This window comes from Brassica napus, chromosome C6 (genome assembly GCF_020379485.1).
Source record: "Brassica napus cultivar Da-Ae chromosome C6, Da-Ae, whole genome shotgun sequence".
Lineage (NCBI taxonomy): Eukaryota > Viridiplantae > Streptophyta > Magnoliopsida > Brassicales > Brassicaceae > Brassica > Brassica napus.
Genome location: NC_063449.1, coordinates 31,153,186 through 31,165,326, shown reverse-complemented (window position 1 = coordinate 31,165,326; position 12,141 = coordinate 31,153,186). Strand labels below are relative to the sequence as shown.

At 37.3% G+C, this 12,141-nt stretch overlaps 2 protein-coding genes across 2 annotated transcripts; both read right to left on the bottom strand.

The window, feature by feature from the left end:
- Positions 1–2,642: 2,642 nt before the first annotated feature.
- On the bottom strand, positions 2,643–5,346 carry LOC106406101 (protein ACTIVITY OF BC1 COMPLEX KINASE 3, chloroplastic). Its single transcript, XM_013846692.3, has 4 exons — positions 4,855–5,346; positions 4,541–4,768; positions 2,984–4,429; positions 2,643–2,872 (listed from the first exon to the last, which is right to left on the bottom strand). The coding sequence occupies exons 1-4, from the start codon at positions 5,182–5,184 to the stop codon at positions 2,741–2,743; spliced, it is 2,136 nt and encodes a 711-aa protein (XP_013702146.1). The 5' UTR covers positions 5,185–5,346; the 3' UTR covers positions 2,643–2,740.
- A 181-nt stretch (positions 5,347–5,527) lies between these two features.
- On the bottom strand, positions 5,528–9,869 carry LOC106406637 (sodium/hydrogen exchanger 6). The gene is made up of 22 exons (XM_013847334.3): positions 9,535–9,869; positions 9,395–9,446; positions 9,167–9,226; positions 9,025–9,049; positions 8,821–8,906; positions 8,621–8,732; positions 8,471–8,533; positions 8,348–8,367; positions 8,175–8,269; positions 7,915–7,943; positions 7,798–7,829; positions 7,661–7,708; positions 7,508–7,568; positions 7,319–7,416; positions 7,152–7,227; positions 7,039–7,058; positions 6,802–6,899; positions 6,607–6,716; positions 6,387–6,470; positions 6,111–6,211; positions 5,914–6,017; positions 5,528–5,808 (listed from the first exon to the last, which is right to left on the bottom strand). Exons 1-22 carry the CDS (start codon positions 9,716–9,718, stop codon positions 5,759–5,761), a joined length of 1,608 nt encoding a protein of 535 aa, XP_013702788.1. The 5' UTR covers positions 9,719–9,869; the 3' UTR covers positions 5,528–5,758.
- Between the last annotated feature and the right edge of the window lie 2,272 nt (positions 9,870–12,141).

The window sequence follows — 12,141 nt, the reverse complement described above, 5'->3', positions numbered from 1 at the left end:
AATGATATTTTCGACCAGAGACCAGAAAAATGAAGAAGAATTCGGTCATAACCTCCCCCCTAACTGCCTGGACGAGCAGTTACCAAAAAGGTACCAAAAGGGGCAGTTTTTCCCATAACCGCCACCAAGTAACTGCCCATGGCGGTTATTCTTCTTTTTCCTTCCTTTTCAAACGAAACCTGAGCCTTAGCTCACACTCTGGAAGCTTGCCCACTCCCTGTCCCAAGCCTAAGACCAATTTGGTCGAACCGTCCCGCACCCGGACCATCGGCTCGCCCAGTAACCGTCCCAGACTCGTCCACACTGATCCGAACCAGAACGCACCGTTCACCGGATTGAGCTGACCTCCAGCTGTTCCCAGCTGAATGAGCTAGTCCACCAGCTCCCGTGATCTGAACAGATCTTATTGAACTGAATACCAGCTGAACCGAGCTGATTGAACTCAAACCAACACTCATCCAGCTGCCTAAACACTCACTCAACTCCTTTAACCTTGTTTCCATCCTATCCTGGTTAAGTCTCAGCTGACTGATGCCCTTAACCTTCATTTAGGACCATGATACGCTTGTCTCAAGGTCCAATGACCTGACTGGTGCGTCTCCCCGCACCATGGCCCGTCCCCCCCGATCCTATCTAGGATCGGGGACATGACAGAAGCTCTCTCTCTCTCTCTCTGTTATAGTTTGTTGCTTTGTGAGAGTGTAAAAGTATCTGGAATGCCCTAGAAAGTAGAAACCTTGAAGTTTTGAAGTACTCTGTTTTCTCCGTAACATTGGTTTGGAGACTCTTAAACATCGTCGTTTTTAAAGCTTTACGGGTAGATTACAGTTTTAAATTCTGGGTGTCGATCTGACAATCTTTAGTTCCGCAGGATGAAATTAAGATTATACGGAAGTTTAGGGACCACAAGAGAGAAATATGTTTTCAACTACAAAAATACCTTTTGGTAGGAATACACAATACAAATCAATATCCATTTAACCAAAATAATCTAATTCGAAAGTCGAAACTAAAGAGTATTTATACATTAAAGTTTTTCAAATATTAATTATCTCATTGATTGTTAAAATTTGAATTTCTCTAATTAATTAAAAAAAACTTATTAATAAACTAAGAATCTTATGATTGCTCCTATATTTTGAAGGAAACAAGAACAAATCATGAGTTTTGTTATATCAGATGATGCGTCCTCCTTATACAAGGAACAAAACACAATATAATATTGTTTAGAGAAAGCATAGGAACCAACATATATAATGACGTTCTCAGATATCCTAAACCTGAAAGTAAAAAAAAAAAAACATAATAGTGAACCCCATCTATTATACGGTATTATAATATTACAAAGGTATTATATACACAGTCGGAGTTTAAATGAGATGTTGGAGCTTTTTCTTGGACACCATTCTATTTATATTTCCAATCACATTTATTAATTGAAATATTTTTATATAAAACTACATAAATGTTTTTAAAAGTAAGAAATGTATTATGAATATTTTTTTCCAAAAATAAAGATTTTGTGTGTTTTCACTAACATAAATATATATTTACAAACATGTAAATTTGGAAAATGAAATTACTTACAGTAACTTTACACAATTAGATAAAATAATTTAGAAAAAATCATATAAAACATCCCATATTAAAAATGGAGGTATATCAACATTAAAATACAACAATTATAGACGATATTATGTTTATATTGTTTACATAAACATAAACATTCGACTGCGGCAGCAAAACATTTTCCATATCATAAAGTAATTGTTGCCACAAACATAAATCCTAAAATGGTTTGAGATATTCTGTTGGTTCATTCCGTATAGTGTCATATGATATTATGTAATAAACATTCCATATTTAGTATAGTTTTAACCCAACAAAACATTTGACTAATTGTCACTTATATATCAAGTTTTATAATAGAATTTTACTCTAGCTATTCTAATTATTTTTTATTTATAATCCCGCCCGTAGGGCGGTCCGACCCTAGTAATATGATAATTTCATGTAAATTAAAAGAAAAATCATGGAATAGTTGCAGCATAAGTCATACAAGTGTTGTTAATCATTGGTGGCTTAATTGACTCTTGACGGCGAGCACTGAGCAACAACGGGCAGATGTGCCAAGTTGGCGCCAACCAAACCAAGCAATCCGGAGCGTTTTGTTTTTTCATAAGGGGCAATTACACGTCATCCTTTTGAAATGAACACGAACTGTATTGAACCAAGTTCCTGTGAAGTAACATGTGTGAGCTGTTTTCAATATGGTTGGATGCAACAACAGTCAGGCCCTAAAATAGACTACACTTAGTTTCTTTTTGGTCCTTGACCTATCTGATTGTGATTTATGTGTATGACATTGTGTTGATACACACATGTCAGATAAGAGATTCATCGTTTGAGATCAAAAGCAAATCAGATTTCATTTGCTTTAAACATGTCAACCTTTGAAAATAGAGTCAGCTTGCTTGGGCCAGAAACAGAGCCGGATCATGCAATATAAACGCACGCAAAGCCTACCTTCAACAACAAGAAGATGAGTAACAAGCTCTTTAATTTTTTTAATTTTATTTTCTCTGAAAATGTGTTTCTTGTCATAAGCTCTTTGAATTTGTTTTTTCTTTTACTAGTAAAAATACAAAGAGAAAGAATGATACTATGTTACTATAACATGAAGCAATTCTGTGGTTAATATACAATCTATATCCTTTCATTGGTGACAAGAAAATATGATCTATGGGATTGGTGATGAAGAAGATGGGGTTGTGGCTCGAAGGAGCTGTTGAAGAAACCTAGCTGCAAGACGTTGCCCTACACCTCCTGCAACACGTCCTCCAAGTCTTCTTGCTTCCGGTTGCTGTAACACCTGATTAACAACAACAACAACAACAATAATCCAAGAGTTACCTTATCACACACATATCAATCAAGTACATTGTTATCAGGTTAGTGCACAATGTCAATGATATATTATTACCTGTACTATTGGCTGCAAAATAGCTGGGTCAAAGCTATCCGAAGACTGAAGAAGGCTCCATATTCTCGAGACCTGGTCCCGAAGCTCAAGCGTGCTTTCCATCTCCCCGGCACTCATCGCAAGAGGACCATTCCCATTTCCACTGAAGACAAGAGATCTCAAAAACACAGGCATTGAATTATACGTATCAACAACGGTCCCTAACGCAATCGCTTCACTGACTCTCACAGCTTCTTTAATCACCAAAAGTCTAAGCTCTTCGCCGTTTGGATCAAGCAGCAGCTTCAAAACAGGCTGTAAAGCCTCTTTCGCCGAGAAATCCCTATCTTTACTTCCCTGTTGCAGAAGGTTCTCAAGTCTGTTCCACCTAAACTTCCCATCTTTAAACAGAAGCTCAATAAGAGCATCTCTCAGATAAGGGTTCGGATCAGTGAGAAGCCTTTTAGCAAAATAAGGGTAAGAAGCAGCCAACACTTTGAAGTTAGGATCTGCGTAGAGCGCCAAGCCTTCAAGCACAGTAAGCGACCTCAGAATCAACGCATAGTAAGGCGGAACGTTAAACGGATACTGATAGAAGACAGCACCTAAACCATCAACCAGCGTTTTGAAGTTGAGCTCGCTGACGGTATAAGTAAGCGCATCGTCAAAGAAGTCTCTGAGAGCTGGGACAATGGGAGTAACATCCACATCAGGGGACAAGAACTTCAAAGCGTAGTAATCACGCGCCATGGCTTCGTAATCTCGGTTGACCAAATGAACAACGTGGCCTATGATAGCGTACCTAGCTTCCTCCGGCGTCTCGCTCATCATACCAAAGTCTAGAAAGGCTAGCTTCCCATCAGGCGTCGCCAAGAGATTACCAGGGTGAGGATCAGCGTGGAAGAAACCATACTCCAAGAGCTGTCTCAAGCTGCACTGGATCCCTGTGTTCACGAGATCAAGAACCTTCAAGCCTTGGCTCTCGATAGCAACTTGCTCGTTCAGTTTAGTTCCTTCGACCCACTCCATCGTCAGCACCTTGCGGCTCGTGTAGTCCCAGAAGATGTCAGGGACAAGAACATCAGCTTTATCAGCGTAGAGCTTCTTGAACCTCCTAGCGTTCTGCGCTTCTTGGACGTAGTTGAGCTCCTGGTAGACTCTGGAGGCGAACTCGTCGATGAGGGCGAGGACGTCGGTGGTGATGAAGTCTGCGTACTTGTTTATGAGTTTGCCAACTCCTCTGATGAGGTAGAAGTCGAGACCGATGGCTTCTTCGATCCCGGGGCGTTGGACTTTGACAGCGACAACTTGGCCTGAGTACCTGAGGTGAGCTTTGTAAACCTGGCCGAGACTAGCTGCTGCGATCGGCTCAGGGGATACAGAGGAGAAGATGGATTCTAGAGATGAGTCTAACTCTCTTTCGATGCAAGCAAAGGCTTCTGCGTCAGGGAAGGTTGGCAAAGCATCCTACTTAGGCACTCAAAAGAGATAGACAAAGTTAGAGAGATAGAGAGAGAAAGAGATGTTCTCCTATATATATATATATATATGAGTAAATCAAGAAGAGAGGTGAAGAACCTGAAGCTCAGCAAGTTCTTCGAGGTAATCAGGTGGACAGAGGTCGGGTCGGGTGGATAAACCTTGACCCAACTTAACGAAAGTGGGCCCCAGACGAGTGAAGATCCTTCGGAGCTCACCAGCTCTCTTCTTCATGTTCACCTCTAGCTTCCCTTGCCTTTGATCAATCCCTAACTTCAGCGCGAAGCCAGCTAAAGCTGACAATATCTCCAGACTTCTCCGCAAAGCCTGGTTTTTGCATAATAATCATCTCTCTATGTTCAAAGTTGAAAACTTTACAGAGAATACGAACTCAGGAAAGAGCTATTATTAACCTTGAGAGGCTGAGAGCCATGTTTCTTGGCGATTAGCTCCGGGGAATAAACAGAGGCATCAACGGCACGACTTAAGGCTCGTGCCTCCGCTTGAAGATCATCCGCGAGATCAGCTCGTCGGTATTGGATAACCGGCGGTTTTGAGGAGGGGGAAGAGCTTGCCACCACTCCGTCTTCTCTGGGCTTAGCTTGAACAAGAGCAGCACGCGTTGATCTCCTTTGATTCACCAAGAAAAGTTTGGATTTTTCACCGTTTCTTCTCGAATTGCGTAAGGAAACGCCGTCGCCGGTTAGAGTTAAACGCGGCGACTGACCAACCACGAGACTCATCGTGTAACTTCGAGAAAATCAGAGAGAGAAGCCAGTAACAGCCATGAAAGAGAGAGATGAGAAAGAGAGAGATAGAGAAGATCTTGGTTTACTTACTTCGTGGTCCAGGACCACACTTTTGGCGTGACGTGTGACGTTCTCTATTAGAGGAAATTCCGACAGCAACTAAAACCAATTCTGTCTCCACAACAAGCTTATTAGTTAGGGACAATGTGGTTGGTTGAGTGATAACCGGTTTGTACCGGATAGACTTTTTTCTCTCTCTCGATATCAGCATCTTTGATCAGAGTATGAGACTGATTTTGTTCAAAGCAAAACACTATAAATAACGCTTCGTGGGATATTGACAAGTATAATCTCATCCATGACCATTAAGGTTTTTTTTTTGTGAATGTAGTTAGCCAAAACAATAATCCACTAAGGTTCAGGACAGGAACACAGTTCAGAGTAATCTGACTACTACTATTACTGTCGACCACGATCCAGTTTGTTTTTTTATGTACATCAACCGCTGCTTCACTATGATATCTCACTGTCGATGTGAACCAACTCGGTTTTTCTGTCTCATAAAATTTTATCCCCGGTTATAAAAATCCACTCTTCTAGTAAAAGGAGTTGTTTCTTCTGCGCACAAAAAAAAAGAGAAAGAAAACGGTTTCAAGTTTTAATGGGTGTATAGAAATAACAAAAGCTTGAAATAGTAGTTGAGTATTATTAAATTGTTGTTACCATGGTGATGCTCATTGTCATCATCATCATCATCATAGTCTCCGTTGTTACTTGTGAAAAACGGTGTTAGGTAGTTCTTGTCTAGTTCTGTAAATGACGCAGCGCTGCATAAACACATAACAACACAACACGAATGTTTGTTTTTTTTGTTTCATGTGTTTTAATACAAACTTGAAAGCGGTTAATCAGTAATTTACCTCTTGTGGAACTCTCTTAGTTTTGTCCTGAATCCACTTCCTGATGGTGAATCTTCATCATCGAACCTATTCATATACCGATCGTTCACCACCTCAAAGCCCTGACAAAAGAACATAAAAGATCAGGGTACTAACCATGTTGTGTTTTCTGCATTGAGAGACCAAGATTAACTTTACATTGAAGAGATAAATAAGAGGTTTTTTGGGACACTACGCCTATGTAAACAACCAATATATGTATAACTATATATATATTATTACTTCCACTCGACTTACATCACCAAGGGTTGCATCATGGCCATCACCTACAACCTCTAGGGCTTCAAGCATTGTACCAGTGGATCCTCCAATAAGCAACACCTGAAATCCGTTTCAGTAGCATCAATGATCACATAAAATGCAATATAATTTGGCTCAGCTATCAAGTAATAGAAACCCTCTGGTCGGTGAGCTCAGTTTTAAGCAAATTTTTAGTTTTTAAAGAAGGATTGCTTACCGTTACAACAACAATTGCTGTAGTTGCTGTAAAGATAGTTTGACCATGTCCTTCTGGGAGATCATGAACAGATTGCAGAGCAAGAGCAAAGGCCATAGCACCTCGAAGTCCTATGAAACTCACATGTCTTATTTACTTTTTATTGAGGTAATGAAAAACAATATGTACATAAGGAAACAAAGAGCAGTGTCTTACCACTGTACCAAAGTGCTTTTTGATGCGTCATAGGTATTTTCCTATGTGCAGGTCGTACAAGGTTGACCAAATATCCACAACCAAACACATTCGCTGCCCTGAGTAAGACATACACGCCAACAGTAACATTATCAGACACGAAATACAACACAAAAGCTGCAATTTGGAAATGAATGCATGTATTTATACACACAGACGTGATTTCAAAAGATCCTGAAATGAAACAAAAAAGCGTACCTTGCAATTACGATGAACAGCTAGATTCGTCAGGATAGATAAAATAAAAGTTAAGGAACATCAGCAGTTTATACAAATTGAATTTCAAACCAATATAACTTGCGTAACCTTACAATGGAGAAAAGGATGAATCCCACATGTGACCAACTGTGGTTTTCCATGGCAATATCAAAACCCATGTAGATGAACCTGCAGATTTGATCATTTGGCAACGTAACGTCAGACCATTGACAGAAATCAACCATCAAAATGCTTGAGAGTGTACGAATCAATTGCATACACAAATGTCTCTGCCAGGGAAGATATCAGATGAAAAAACGAAGACACAAATCGCTGAGAATTTGTAGACAAGTTTGAGTAGGTGTAATGCTTCATGACCTGAAAAGCACAAGCAATTTCCATTATACTGCTTTACTTTTGGCTGAGAATCATATCGCACAAGACTCATAGAAATATAATGACAACTCACAATCCCAGTAAATAGAATCGATACGATGCCAGATAGACTGAGACCTTCAGCAAGCATGTATCTAGCACAAGGAAAACAAAGTTAACAACCGTACAATCTCTAAGAGCGTGAACTAAACAATAAAGCAATTTATATAAGGGAGAAATTATTTACGAGAAATATGGAAAAAGCACAAAGAGGCAGCACTCCAAGTTCTGCAGACTGAAAGGAGGAGTGAAAAAATCAGAATAAAATATTTCAATGCGGACCATAAGAAAACTTCCAGACATAGAAGAACTATGATCACTCACTTGTCAACATCTAGCCCTGCATACTTGAAGAGGTGCTTTGCATTAAGGCTAACAACTCGTTTATGTATGAAGTGAAACAAAATTATTTCATAAGAAACTAAAACCAAAAAAGGATATGAGAGCAGATATAAATCCAACTCCAACCCCTGCAGAAACACACATTTGTCGCTTTAATAACCCACAAAGCACACATATAGGAAAATATAATGACATTGGAAAAGTTGAGATGCTTGAAAGATCAAATTTAGTTTGGTATTCATATATTAATTTCCTTAGGTTGCTCAAACTTGTCAATAAGATATTTAGCAGCGTCCATGACAAACCATGCATGTTAACATACAAATATAGAGAAAGGAAGGCATATGACAGAAGCAAACCTGCAGACATTGAACCGACAAAGGTTTCGAGAAATCTGACTATCACCATAAAGAAATTCTGACCAGCTGATTGACTTCTTACCAAGGACATTGTCCTGCACCCCATTTTAAACCCTGGTTAAAATATCTTACAATATCGTCTTTCACAGTATATTTTGAATTAGCTTACATACCTGTACAGAGATATGGCCATCTTCCAAAAGCAACATACAAAAAGAGAAAAGCCTAATAAGTAATGTGATATTTTTTTCATTCTAATCTAGGGAATCAGAAATCAGTACTCAAACACTACTAACAGCATCATTCAAAACCGATTCTCCAAAGACCAGAGCATACAAATTTACATCCGATCCAAGTTCCTGCAAAACAATACAGTAGTAAGATGTGGTAGATATCTCCTGGTTCGAAAATAGAGAATCTCTCAGAAAATCAGCAAAAGGAAGTACCTGAAATATAGACAAGACTGTGACAGGATCAGTGGCTGAGATAAGGGAGCCAAACATGAGACACTCAACGAATGGAAGCTTGTACATTAGAAACATCACGCCGCCAAGGTACCTTCAATAGAAAAAAGAGCTTATGAATAACAAAAGGAGGACCTTTCCAGTCAACAAACAGAAGCCATTCACAGGATAGAGATACATACACTAGCACGCCAGTAACCATGGACGCCACAAAAGTTCCAAGTACAGAAAAAGTGACAATGGCTCCGAAGTTCGAAAAGAAAGGTTTCTGCATAAAACCCAGAAACAAAGTAAGCATCATCAAGAATTCACAAGCAATGATGTGATCTATGATGGTGAAATCAAACAGAAAAACAATTAAAGACAAGAGAGCTCTATGCACTTACGGGTTGTAGACTGAATCCTGACTGGGTGAAAACAAGTTAAGTCAAGGAAAAGAACACATTTTGTTGCAAAGTTGAGAATCATGAAAACAAATTATGTCACATAGAGACGTATATATGCAATACAAACTCGAATAAAGGATATAATATGATTGGTGGCAGCAGAAACAGGAAGAAGAACTCATCGTGGAAATTGAACCATGTCCTGAACAAAACGAATATCGATTCAGCACTGGAGAATACTTCTTACATACGTATATACACATATTCATCTAAGTATATTAGTTTCCAGGTTAGTTGAAAAAGGACAGAAAACAGCAATAAAAAAATTGGTAATTATTAGAAAATAAATTAAAATAGAAGTTCAACGAACCTTATGCTAGTCTCCGTGTTCGAGATGTTCGCTAAACCACCAACGATCAACCCTAATTTCACACAAATTTCAACAAAGGAATCAATCAAAAACCTTCGATCGCAATGCAAATGAGTGAGGAGGAGACCGAAGAAACAAACCGATGAGAAGGGAAGCACTAGCTTCGGGGAGATAATAGAACTTATGACGGCGAAGGACATGGCCAAGTACGAAAGAGAGGACAAGCATCATGATCTGAAGCAAAATCCCCACTCCCGCGGCTTGCTGCTGCTTCTCTTGCCCCTGCGGATCGTGAATCGCCGGCGAAATCTGCAGCTCCGACATCGTCACGCCTCTCCCCCTAAATTGGAAATTCTAGGGTTTCTATAAATGTTAGTTGCAGCTCTCTAACGAGTTTGCTCTTCTTCGTGTTCTGCGTTTGTTCCCCTACCGATGTGAGTTAATGAAACTCGTGGGGATAGACTTTCTTGTGTTTCTGGAGTTGCGTTTAACGTTTTATGGGGAATCCGCGTCCCCATTGACTTTTCAGGTGGGTTTCCGTTTTGGGCTTTAATGGGCCTAGGAGTTTTTAAACACGATAAAAATTATTCGGCTCAGCGGCTCTATAGATAATTAAGAATTTCTAATGACGGTTCAACTAAATTCCATAAAAATATTCAAATTAAATTTTGTTAAGATTTTTAATACTCAAACTCTTTTACGATCTAACTTAGTACATTAAATAATTATTTTATTTATTTTAATACACTAAATTTTAAAATTATGTTCATTTAATACCTAAATTATGTTTATTTTAATTGAAAATAGTAATAAGTTTCAAACAATTTTTTTTTTAAATGTCTAAAATTGAAAAATTAAAATTTTAGTTCTACTTTTAATTTTTAGAAATAAAATTAACTAAAATGTGTATAATTATTAAATTTTAATTTATTTTTAATTTTAGAATCAAATTTGTTTCGTTTTCTAAAATTTTAAACTTTTTTCATCCAAAATCAAGTAATTAGTTTAGTATATCAACTACTTAATCAGTCACAATTAGGTCTGGGCATTTTGGGTATCGGTTCGGTTCGGGTATTTCAGTTTTTGGGTAGTTCGGGTAGGGGGCTAAAAAATCAATTTACTACTTGACTTATTTTCGGTTCGGTTCGGTTTGGATAGTTTCGGGTTCGGTTCGGTTCAAATAGTAAAACTAGGAACCGGAAAAAACCCAGAAAATATTATGTTCTCATTTGGTTTCGGTTCGGGTAATTCGGGTAATTCAGATAAAATATCGGTTATTTAGGGTAAAATATCAAATAATTAGGATGATTTAGATAAGAATTTCGGATTACTTTAGATATTTCGGACAAAACTATCCGGATAGTTTCAGATACTTTGGGTAGTTCGGATACTTTATAATAATTTAGTTATCTTCAACTATTTTAGGGTACTTTTAACAGATCTTTAAATTAAAAATATATATTTAGTTATATTATACGTATATATAATTAATATTTTTATATATTCGGGTACCCGTTCGGTTCTTGTTTTGGTTCCGGTTCGATTCAGTTATTTCAGATATAAAAATATAAGAATCGTTCGGGTATTTGAGAGTTTTGGTCCGGTTCCGTTTTCAGATATTTTGGTTCGGTTCCGGTTTTTATGCCTAGTCATAATGTTCCTTTCTGCCTAGATTAAACCTAGATTCGGCAGCCAGTCAAATTTAGAAAAATGAGTTTTTGTCCAAAAAAATAACTACCTACTTGTAATATATGTAGGAACTTTATTTTACTACCATAGGACAACTGATTTTTGTAAAGAATAATAAGAACATAAATTAAAATTTCAATACCGAAATATAAAAATAAAGAAGAATTGCAGAGTCGAGATAGTTAATCTCTTTCCTTAAATATTTAAATGCCCTGAAGTGTGACGGTTTCATTGCGCTCAGATTCCCATGATACAACTGCAGCATTAATTCTGTTTACCATCACCGAAAAACAGAATCTATCGACCATATTTCTGTGACGTACTCTCCGACTCAAAAAACTAAAAAATAAATTATTCAAGTGGGAGTATCTTTTTTTTGTTGTTGTTGATCGTGTATAAATGTGTGTATTTTCTATAATTCTAGCAAGCTCTTTTATAGAAAAATCATGAGAAGCACAAGTTTCATTTTTCAACACAAAAAATAAAACCTCCATGGTGCACTAATGGAGTATTTAATTTTTGTCAATTATTATGTGAATTTATTCCACATTTTGACCAAGAAATTAAATAATAAAATTATTTTTTGTTTGACCAATTCAACTAAATAATATACTTTAAAATGATTTTTTTTTTATATTTTATCAATATAAAAGATCAACATATATTTGATTTAAGTTAACGAACATGTAGTACAACTAACAAATCAAAGCTCAAATCCAAGATCAAATATCTAATGTATGTATTTGCTACTTTATACAAGATTCTCAAATCACAAACATTAGACCTTCATTTCTCATTCAAATAAAACTTCATTTTTGACATATGAATACCTTATTCATAATGTTCAAAAAATAGTTCCAACAATATACACAGGATATACAATATCACTGATTTGAAAATATTATCTAGTTTGATTGATGCATTAAAGGTGTTAATCTGTACTACAGTTTGCTTTCTGTTTGAATCTTTAAAATTTTGCCTTCTGTTTGAATCTTTAAAATTTGGTTTTCTGATTTTAGAACATGATAGAACATAATATTGGTATTCGATTGACTTGG